We start from the raw sequence: 12052 nt of genomic DNA, 5'->3' as shown, positions 1-12052 counted from the left end.
TCTCACTGACTTCAAGAATGAAGCCGTGGACCTTTGTGGCCAGTGTTACAGCTCTTAAAGGTGGTACAAACCCAAAGAGTGAGCAGCAGCAAGATTTATTGTGAAAAGCAAAAGAACAAAGCTTCCACAGCATGGAAGGAGACCCACAGGTTGGCGCTGCAGGCTGGGGTGGCCAGCTTTTATTCCCTTATTTGTCCCTGCCCACATCCTGCTGATTGGTCCATTTTACAGAGTGCCAATTGGTCCATTTTACAGAGTGCCAATTGGTCCATTTTACAGAGTGCTGACTGGTGCATTTACAATCCTTTAGCTAGACACAAAGTACCAATTGGTGCGTTTTTACAGAGTGCTGGTTGTGCATTTACAATCCTTTAGCTAGACACAGAGCGCTGACTGGTGCGTTTTTACAGAGTGCTGATTGGTGCATTTACAATCTGTAGCTAGACAGAACAGTTCTCCAAGTCTCCACTTGACCCAGGAAGTCCAGCTGGCTTCACCTGTCAGTATCAATGAACAAATGTCTTCTGGTCACAGCTTTCCTTTTTGTAGCTATCCAGACTGCAAGTTTGATATAGGATGACCTAACTGCTCAACTCTATTTCATGGTAATGACAGAGTTATTAGGGATTTATTATGGGCATCCCCACATCTAGAGTAAAATGTTCCATTTCTACAAATATTTTACAAATATTCTGTTGTAATTTAATAGATAAATTAAAATTCCAGAACAGAAAGAGAGTAAACTGCGATTGCCAGCTGTTTTCTTCTCTGGGTGCATTTGCTAAATCTAAACATGAGGTGTTTAGCTTTCTCCTTGGTGTTTTGCTTTCCACCTAGGGTAAGGAAGAAAGAGCTGACTGCTATGTTCCCCCTTTGTGGCACCATGTAACTTCTATCCTCTGCCATATCCAACCTAGGGTTCTGTTGGCCAACTGCTTTCCCGCTACTCAGAGGGTTCTGAGGGTATGGCTTCTGTCTTTTGCATCCTTTAGATCTACTTTTTCTGTATCCCAGAGTTCATAGGGGTTCACACTATTTCTGTATTTTTATTATTTTTATTCTGAATATTTAATACCAGTTAGTAATCTTTATGTGACTGGTACAAAAGGTTTAAAGGTATTAGATGCTTAGAAGAAACCTAGGAAATAGTGCTAGAGAAATTGAAGCTTGGAAAGACTAAATAATTTGCTCAAAGAGAGCAAGTCCTGCTTTCATATTTTTCAAAACTGGAAATCTCTTTCGTTTAACCTAAAAGTTGGCATTTCTAGATACTAGTACAAACTCCAGGAAATCAAAAAATTCTGAAGGCTTACTTACTTATTCTATGCTAAAGTAACATAATACTAAATGGCCAATTGACAGTTATATACCAGATTTAACATGATGTAATTCAGTCAAAGGGACTCAAAAAGAGGAAAAAACCCACGTTTCATTTTTCATTATGACTAAGCACAATATAAAAAAGCCAAAGTGAAAAAAATAAAACTCACACTTTCTTTCCGTAGGCATAGCTTTGAAAGCCAACTCTTGCTTCTCGAATTGTAACCTAAACAACCTAGAGCGATTGTTTTCCTCCCTACTTCATCAGGACTCTTAAATTTTCTTTGATATTTCAATTGCTATATGATTTTCCTGTTACTCTTTTCAGAATTTCTGCAAAAATCCTAAAGTGTCTAAGGCAATCAAATGACAGTATATCTTTCCTACACGTTTAAAAAAACAAACAATAGATTTGGTTAAAAGTATGAGCTTAGTCACTGATTTAAATATAAACATGATAAAAACACAACAGAGGCACTGTAATCATTTTCCACACAAAGGTAGAATATGCTTTTATTAGAAATCTGTAATTTACTCAGTACTCAAGTCAATGCTTTACTCAGTTTATTTCCATAAAACAGCTAATCTGGCATTCATATTACTTCAGAAAGCTAGCTTAAAGATTAGAAGTAGACTGATTTGCACACTAGCTGGGGGAAAACATGCCTGCTTATAACTTCTTAGTTTTATTCAGGTTATTCTACGTTTCATTCAGTATCCCTCCAGCAGAGTATATAATACATGCACAGTAGGAATTTCATAAATGACTAACTGTAGCTATACACCTATTTTAAAACTTACTTTTTATCAAAATAAAAACATAATGAAAAATGAAAATTCTAGAATACACAACAGTTCAACACAAAAGATTCTGAAACTAGATTAAGACCTTAGACAAAAACATGTATACATTTTACTATCTTTTTTTCCACTGTAATGACTTTTCTATTACCAAATTAAGAAGAAAGAGTTCAGGCAATTTTTACAACAAAACTCACCAAAAATGTTGGTCTTCACAGTAAGTGCAAGATGAGTATTATTCCTCAAAATTTCAAGGGCTTTCATAAATGTAATATTCTCAAAGTTTTGTCCATTTACTTCCATAATCTCAAGAGAAAAGTATTTAAAAAATACCAATTAGTACAGAACAGTATTAGTTACTCCTACAACCTTAAAAGTTTGTTAGTGAATAAATAAAATGAAACTTGAATAAAATGTACTCCTATGTGAACAACAGTTACCTCTGTGAGACGCTGGACTACTGTATTTCTTTTTCTCTACATTGTTGTATTTTCCAAATTCTTTACTATAAACATTTTTTTAAATTAATGCCCTCTGGGATCATACTGAGGAAATTTTAAAAATACCCACACCAGATGGTTTATGAAGGAAAAAATTTAATCATGGCAGATCAGCTCATAAAAATTATTGCCTGCAAATGTATATACAAATTTGTCAAATATTCTCAATGTAAATTTACTGCATTTCAGAGAGAGGTAATTCTTTTAAAAGGAGTACTTTAAATATATTTAATATGATTTTCTGCCACAGATTGAATCAGGCAGCCAAATTTCAAGAAGCACAACTGAAATGGGTTCTTCTTCCAGGTAAACACTGCTGACCCTTCACAACAGGGCTTCCCCAATTTGGCTATACCTCAGAATCACAGAAGCAGTTTATTTTAAGAAGTACTGATTCTAAGGGAAAAGGATAAAAAAAATTAGCAAAAACTAGTCAAAAACTAGTCAGAACAGAGAGCGGATCTAGGGGATCAACATAAAAATTTCAAAAGGATAAGAAAAAGAGTGAAAAACATATTAGGGAAAGGAAAAAAAAATTCCATAGAAGTAAAATTCCCAGAGTTGAAAAAAGACTTGCATCTATGCACTAAAATGTCTTATCTAGTACCATGCAAAAATAATAAAAAGATATCTATTTTTAAAAACATATCCCAATGAAATTTCTGTGTTCCAAGGAGAAAGAATAAAGTATCTATAAACATCATTGTGGGAAGATAACCCAAAGGTACCTACAAAAAACTCTTGCAAAGAGTTTGGACTTCTCTTGGGCAATGTTAAGTTGATGGGATAACTTTCTGTGACTTTAGCGTTCTGAGGGAAAAGTAACTGTTGGAAAAAGATGTTATACTCCATTGAACACAAGTATCTTCAGGAAGGCAAGAACATATAATACTATATCACCTATCTGTTCCTTAAAAAAGTACTAAAAGAAGTACCAAAGATAAATGAATTGAAATAATGGGGATATACAGTGCAAATGAAATGGAAGTGATCAATGAAATCAGTTAAACAGGTGTAAATTTCTAAATGCTTGTTTCAAAGCTTATGAAACTTAATGCAAATGTCAAAAGCCTTCTTGAAACAGAAGATACATAATGTTAAAAAATAACAATAATAATGTAGATCTAAAATCTCAGATCATTTCAGCAGTAGTTGTGAAGATTGAAGGAAGAAGTAAAAGCATGATAAATTTCATTCTCAGGGATGATTTCACTAGTGCGTGTGTGTGTGTCTGTGTGTGTGTGTGTGAAGAATTAGATTATTAAATGTGTCTGTGATACAAATAACTGAACAATAAATATACTGACTCCAGGATCCTAGCTGTTAGACATTCCTAATGAGTAGTCTGGGGTAAGGCCCAGAAAACTCTACTGTGGAAGCTATCCTGGGAATTGTAGGCTGTTTAGCAGCATCCTCAGCCTCTGTCCACCAACATGCCAGTAGTAATCCCCAAGTCATAATAATAAAAAATATCTGCAGACATTGCCACTAGTTGAGAACCACTGTTCTCGAGTGTAGAACCTTTCATAATATGAATGAGCTCATAATTTAAAAAAAATTATAGCATGGTTCAGTTAAAGTAAAGCCACATTCTAAAATGAAAGAACAAAATTTTAAATGGGGAAAAAGCAAGTTTCCTAAATGATTCTGATGATCAGGCAGATTTGGGAGACCACCCTTTGAAGTACATGAGAATCATCTAGAGCAGAGGTCCCCAACCGCCAGGACACAAACCCCATGGCCTTTTAGGAACTGGGCCACACAGCAGGAGGTGACCAGTGGGCCAGTGAGCATTACCGCCTGAGCTCCGCCTCCTGTTAAATCAGCAGTGACATTAGATTCTCATAGGAGTGTGAACCCTGATGAGAACTGCAGATGCAAGGGATCTAGGGCACTCCTTATGAAAATTTAACGTCTGACTGCGTGATGACCTGAGGTGGATCAGTTTCATCCAAAAACCATCTCCATCCCCCCAGCTCCAACTCCCTGGTCCATGGAAAAACTGTCTTCCACAAAACTGGTCCCTGGTGCCAAAAAGGTTGGGGACCACTGATCTAGAGAGTTTTGTTAAAAATACAGATGTTCAGACATCACTGCTCAAGAATGTGGTCAACATAATTAACAGGATTGAGAGAAGACTGGGAATTGCATTTTTTATGTAACAAAGTTGCCAGCAAGTCACATTTGGAATAGGCTGCTCTATACTTTCCTAATGCCTACACTAAAAAAATAAATCACCAACAAATTCCTAAGAGTGTCTTTTTTCCTAGTCCCCCATTTGGCTCACTTTGCTTATGGATATAGTTATGTTACCAAATGAACATAATTTAATGATTACCATAACCTTCAGTAATCTGCAGCCACTTACATTTGAGAGTGCTATGAGGTAGAAGTGCTGTCTCCTTCAAAACTTGCAAGGGTGCTAATTCATATATTGATCGTTCTGGAGTATTCTCAAGTTGCCAGCTTATACAGTTCCCTAATCCATGAAGGATAGGCAGGCCCATTCAAAGGAGGTCATGTTGACAGAGCTCAGCAGACCATGTTATTTCTGGTCACACTACACCAAATTTTCCATTAAAAGTAATAAATATATGACAAATACATTTTAAAAATAAACCATATGCAGATACTACCTCTAAAAAAAGGCTCAGAAAAATATTTCCTTAAACTGATCATGCTTTCTGGAAGACGAGAACAAAAGCAGCAGGCACAATACTTTTAAGAAGGCTTGAATATAAGTGGTTGGTTATCTACTTACCTGATCACCACGTTTCAGTCCTGAATCGGCAGCTTTGCTACCAGGTTCTACTACTTCAACAAAAATACCAAATCCCTTCTCACTTCCTCCATTAAGGCTGAATTGTAGAGGGGACTCGCGGGAAGCCTTCTGCAGCACAACCTGTCTCCACTTAGCCTTTGCAGCACAGGCAATATTCAATAACCGGAGATGACCATTCATCTTCTGTAAAGCAGAAAAGGGTAAATGTATATAAATGTATCTATTCCTACAGGTTTTTAAAAAGTCACCTAAAATTATTAGAGTTATAAATATACATGTATAAGCTGAGGCAAACAAAACTGAAGAAGGGGGCACTCCCACTCCAAAGCACTCTCAACGAGATTTCTTAATATGACTATAAGACCTTTAAATTATCATAAGTTAAAAAAGATTTCCAAGTGATGTCTCAATTACAGAGAGATGACAAAAAATTACTTATCATTCCTTAAACTTTTCCTAATACACACTCTTCTCCCACCTTGCTTATCTCCTAGCTGTTATATAAAACCAGAATCTTTAAAACCTTTATTCAAAACCTTGAACGACTTGAACCACCTTTTCAAATACTGTCCAATGTTCAAAGAAACATTCAAGTTTTCACCTCGTCCAGAAAAGACTTCCTTCTTGCATTATTTTAGCTCTTCCTTAAACTCAGTAAGAGTCTGACTTCCAGTTCTAATTCCAGTTTCAATTATCTCAAATAGTGTTAATATGTGCAAATCTTATGTCGATAACAAAAAGCTAAAGTTTTTTTTTTTTTTTTTTTTAAAGCAGACACCAAGTCTTAATATTTGTTCTGATCCTACATTAATGCCTTTGAGTATAAAGTAGAATGCAATGAATACCTGATGGCTAACTGACTAGTGGAAAAAAAATCCCATAACTTTTTTTTCCACACTCTGATGTCCCTTGAATATTTACACAGCCAACACAGGATGAGTCAAATGATAGTGGAGTGCCTCTATAACCCTTTAATCAAGTTCCCAGTGTTGTTCACTCTCCCCATTTTGTATAGAGCACATATGCTGCTGACAAGTCAACAGGAACCAAGGGGTAATGAAAGGGACCAGATTTGTCAATTTTTCCCACTTCATTCAACTCAATCCACTTATGCTCTGTAACTAATAATTACAGCTCTTGAGCATTTGCTATGTGACAGGTTTTGTGTACAGACTGTTATGCTTATCAGCTCATTATAATCCTTACAACAATCTCAATGAACTAGGAACTACTATCTTTACAAATAACACAACTCAGGCATAAGATCAGGCAATCTGTCTGAGTTTACAAATCTAGCAAATGGTGGAGCTTGAACTGTACTCCTAAAACACTATGCTACATTACTACTTACTTCCTAAAATTTCAAGTTACTTGGAGCAGGTAACCAAGTCACAGCTCAAAGTTTTACATCTGACAGGGAGAATAAAATGAATTTATGAATAGCTACTGTGGACTTTGAGGGAATTATCTTAGGTGCTGTACATGTAGAAAAGGTGAATCTCATGTAGAAAAGAAACCTAGAAAGTCTTAATATAGATTTGATATTTAGGATATGCACTGGAAAATGAAATGGAGTTTCAATAGGCGAGGAAAAGAAAATTCTAGCATGGTCTGGATGCAGAACTGGAAAATAAAATAAAATAGTTTGATTTAGCTATAATCTAGGGTACACAGGAAAAAGGGCAAAAAGGTAGGCAAAGGACCTGAATATATGGGGAAGGAACTGCTTTGGTAGGAAGAATAGTTTACCGACAAAGAGAATAACAGTCATCACACGTGTGTTTTAAAAGCAATCTTTTGGCCACTAGATTCTAGAATGTTCTAATTCTAGAACTAGTTCTAGTTCTAGAATTAGATTCTAGTTCTAGAATGAACTAGAAGAGCAACTAGAACTAGGATCAGTTAGCAGGTTATTATAACAGATCAGATATAATGAAATAATTAAGTCCTAAACTAGGCAGTAAAAAAGAAATGGCTGAGAGAGACCATAAGAAAATATGTGAACATACAGGTATATGACTAAATCAGTGACCTAGGTGACTTTAGCAACTGACTGGAAATCCTGGCCAGGGAATTCAAGAGAGTGAGGGTACACATATAACACCAGGTTTATAAGCCTGAGTGACTAAGAGATAAGAATGTCATTAGTCTTAATACAGAAATGGAAGAGTTGGGCGGGGTGCGGTGGCTCACGCCTATAATCTCAGCACTCTGGAAGGCTGAGGCGGGCAGATCACGAGGTCAGGAGTTCAAGACCAGCCTGGTCAATATGGTGAAACCCTGTCTCTGCTAAAAATACAAAAACTAGCTGGGCATGGTGGCACGCGCCTGAAGTCCCATCTACTCAGGAGGCTGAGGCAGGAGAATTGCTTGAACCCAGAAGGCGGAGGTTGCAGTGAGCCAAGACTGTGCCACTGCACTCCAGCCTGGGCAACAGAGTGAGACTCCGTTTCAAAAAAAAAAAAAAAAAAGAAATGGAAGAGTCAGGAAGGAGTGTAAATGTTGTTTTAATTGGGGTGGCAAAGAATAAATGAACAAAAGTCTAAAATATAGATTTGGAAGTTCTAAAAATGGACATTTAAGACAAAGGAGATGAAAGCTACTGCTGTTCTGAGTTTGCTGGTGTTGGGGGTGGGGAAACCACGACACTCTGAAGAATATAAATTATTTTTAGCCTTACTGTATCTTCCAGATTTTTTTCAAATTCCTCTAGAAATTGAGTCATAGCAGGGTCACCTTCAAAATCATTAAAATGATTATTTACCCATAATAATACAATCCGTGTCACCTGTGGAAACATAAATAGGCAGCATACGGTTATAAGAGGCATTCCTTCTGCAAAACTAGATTCTAAAAGCATGTCTAAAACTCATGAAGAACTGACAACCCTCTTGATCCCTCCCTTGTGTAAAAAAGGCTCATTCTAATAGAAAGGCATGGCTTAGTTTGAGCTTTTGCTTCCCTGTGTACAGAAGTAACAGAGCCAGGATTCTCTCCACTCAGTGAGAAGACGCAAGCTGTTTGTTAAGATAAAAGAAGTACATAGAATATCTATTTCAGGTAGCACCTTAAAATGCAAACTTCATGTCATAAAGCAGGCAATCCTATCAATCACATATCCATATCAAAAGCGTTTCCATGGTCAAGAACATGTTTAACCAAAATTGTAACAAAAACAAATCTGAGTCTGGTGCGGTGGCTCACACCTGCCATCCCAGCAACTTAGGTGGCTGAAGCAAGGAGGATCCCTTGAGTCCAGGAGTTTGAGACCAGCTGGGCATAGCAAAACCCTGTCTCTATAAAAATTAAAAAACAAAACAAAAACTCTAACAAATCTGAAACTTCTTTCATTATAAACACTGTAAATTTTCAAACTGCAGAATCGTTTACTTTGCTCAAGAAAAGTTAAAAATTAAGCTGATTTGAATAATGTGCCTAACAATGTAAGGAATGAGCCATATTTTTTTAAATTGTGGTAGAATCCACATAAAATTCACTATTTTAATGATTTTAGAGTTCATAATCCAGTAGTATTTAGTACCTTAACAATATTGTGTAACCATCATCACTGCACTGTCTACTTCTGAGTTCTGGAACATTTTCATCACTCCAAAAGAAAACCTCAAACTCATTAAGCATTCGCTTACCATTCTGCTCTCTCTCCAGCCCCTGGCAGCTATTAGTCTGCTTTTCTGTCTATTTGTCTGTTCTGGCTATTCCACATAAATAGAATCATACAATACCTAGTCTTTTGTGACTGGCTTCTTTTACTTAGCTTAATGTTTTCAAGGTTCATCATGGTATAGTAAAGTATTAGTACTTCTTTTCTTCTTATGGCTGAATAATATTTTATTGTATGGCTATACCACATTTTGTTTATCCATGATGGGCATTTGGGTCATTTGGCTATTGTCAATAGTGCTGCTACAAATATTTATGTGCAAGTTTCCATTTGCACACCTGTTTTTGATTCTTTGGGTATATACCTAGGATTAGAATTGCTGGGCTATATGGTAACTCTATGTTTAACTTTTTGAAGAACTGCTCAAACTGTTTTTCCACAGAGGTAATACCATTTTATATTCCTATCATCAATGTGTGTAGGGTGGGGGTGGGGAGGCAGGTTCAATGTCTCCATACCGTAGGCAACATCTGTTACTTTTTCTTTCTTCCCCCTTTTTAAAAGCCATCCTAGCGGGTGTAAAGTGGTATCTCATTGAGGTTATGACTGCATTTCTCTATGATTAATGAAGTTGATTCAAAATGGATTCAAGACTTAAATGTTAGACCTAAAACCATAAAAACCCTAGAAGAAAAACTAGGCAATACCATTCAGGACACAGGCATGGACAAGGACTTCATGTCTAAAACACCAAAAGCAATGGCAACAAAAGCCACAATGGACAAATGGGATCTAATTAAACTAAAGAGCTTCTGCATAGCAAAAGAAACTATCATCAGAGTGAACAGGCAAACTACAGAATGGGAGAAAATTTTTGCAATCTTCTCATCTGACAAAGGGCTAATATCCAGAATCTACAAAGAACTCCAACAAATTTACAAGAAAAAAACAACCCCATCAAAAAGTGGGCAAAGGATATGAATAGACACATCTCAAAAGAAGACATTTATGCAGCCAATAGACACATGAAAAAATGCTCATCACTAGCCATAGAGAAATGCAAATCAAAACCACAATGAGATACCATCTCACACCAGTTAGAAAGGCGATCATTAAAAAGTCAGGAAACAACAGGTGCTGGAGAGGATGTGGAGAAATAGGAACATTTTTACACTGTTGGTGGGACTGTAAACTAGTTCAACCATTGTGGAAGACAGTGTGGCGATTCCTCAAGGATCTAGAACTAGAAATACCATTTGACCCAGCCATCCCATTACTGGGTATATACCCAAAGGATTATAAATCATGCTGCTATAAAGACACATATACACGTATATTTATTGCAGCATTATTCACAATAGCAAAGACTTGGAATCAACCCAAATGTCCATCAATGACAGACTGGATTAAGAAAATGTGGCACATATACACCATGGAATACTATGCAGCCATAAAAAAGGATGATTTCATGTCCTTTGTAGGGACACGGATGCAGCTGGAAACCATCATTCTCAGCAAACTATCGCAAGAACAGAAAACCAAACGCCGCATGTTCTCACTCATTGGTGGGAATTGAACAATGAGAACACTTGGACACAGGAAGGGGAACATCACACACCGGGGCCTGTTTTGGGGTGGAGGGAGTGGGGAGGGATAGCATTAGGAGATATACCTAATGTAAATGACGAGTTAATGGGTGCAGCACACCAACATGGCACATGTATACATATGTAACAAACCTGCACGTTGTGCACATGTACCCTAGAACTTAATAGTATAACAACAACAAAAAAAGAAGAAACCAAAAAGGAAAAGACTAACAGATGTGACTACATTAATACGTGAAACTTGTTTCTGGTAAGTGATAACATAAACAAACAAAAAAAAGATATTGAACATCTTTGTCACGTGCCTATTGGCCATTTACATATCTTCTTTGGAGAAATGTCTGTGCAAGTCCTTGCTCCATGTTTAAACTGTGCTGTCTTTTTGTTGTTGAGTTGTAAAATATTTTGGATATTAAACCTTTATCAGATATATAATTTTCTCTTATTCTGTGCAACGTCTTATCTTTCTTGACAGTGTCCTTTGATGCAAAAATAATTTTAATTTTGACAAAGTCCAATTATCTATTTTTTCTTTTGTTGCTTGTGCTTGGGTGTCATGTTTTCATATTTGAGAAACCATCACCAAATCCAAGGCCATGATAATCTACCCGTATCTTCTCTTTTAAGGCATTATAGTTTTAGCTCTTCTCTCTCTGATCCATTTTGAGTACATTTTTGTTTACAGTAGAAAGTAACAATCCATTTTCACTCTTTTGCATATGGATAATTATTACTAAATCATATTTTTGTTCCTTCCCAAAGCACACCTTTATTTTTTTGGCAACCAAAGTAAATATATTTAATTCTAAGAAAAAGTGTGAGAGGTGTGCAAGCCTGTAGTTTTAGATGTTAGTCTCCTACATAATTCTGCAGTCTACCTGCAACCAGTTTATTTCCTTTAAAATATAACTCAAAAAGACACACCAGGCAATTATGATCCTACTTTTATTTTCTTGAAATAACTTATTTCTTACCAATTTGTGGAGGTATCACTAGTCTTTTAATTAAATGTACAAACATATCCCATGAAGATAATTTAAAATAATGAACAATATTTAATATAAAAAAATTCAAAAGGTAGATTTAAATAAGTCACAAGATATATTAAGGTTTGATAAATTGTTTTCAAATGATTATAAATTAACTCAAGAAAATAAATATATTCCCATTTTGAAACTTAAAAGCAATCTGCCCTCTTGAAAAAATGTATTTGATGAATATTCTTTTTAAAATATTAAATCCGTTTTAAAATGTTTTATTGATCTCCGGAAACAATCAAATATTTCGGTAAAATTCTAAAATACTCTCATGTAACTATTATGTTTCCCGAACTTATAGCTATACAAGAGCTTTATTTCACTTTTTGCCTTTTAAGGCTCTCGTCCACTTTTAACATGCTATTCTGTCATAAAAGTAAGCA

At 36.0% G+C, this 12052-nt stretch overlaps 1 protein-coding gene across 7 annotated transcripts in view; it reads right to left on the bottom strand.

Annotated features, from left to right (window-relative positions):
- RAPGEF6 (Rap guanine nucleotide exchange factor 6) overlaps positions 1 to 12052 on the bottom strand; it is a 224999-nt gene that overhangs the window by 64765 nt on the left and 148182 nt on the right. For all 7 annotated transcript variants that reach the window (XM_033181331.1, XM_033181325.1, XM_033181327.1 and 4 more), the window contains 3 exons: positions 8084 to 8191; positions 5383 to 5586; positions 2319 to 2427 (listed from right to left, as the gene is read on the bottom strand). In XM_033181331.1, the coding sequence (XP_033037222.1) occupies positions 2319 to 2427; positions 5383 to 5586; positions 8084 to 8191 (421 nt within the window). The remainder of the gene's footprint in view (positions 1 to 2318; positions 2428 to 5382; positions 5587 to 8083; positions 8192 to 12052) is intronic.

Source organism: Trachypithecus francoisi, unplaced genomic scaffold (assembly GCF_009764315.1).
Source record: "Trachypithecus francoisi isolate TF-2019V2 unplaced genomic scaffold, Tfra_2.0 Lachesis_group2, whole genome shotgun sequence".
Classification (NCBI taxonomy): domain Eukaryota; kingdom Metazoa; phylum Chordata; class Mammalia; order Primates; family Cercopithecidae; genus Trachypithecus; species Trachypithecus francoisi.
Note: the sequence above shows the minus strand (reverse complement) of the source record. Positions and strands in the feature narration are given on the sequence as shown.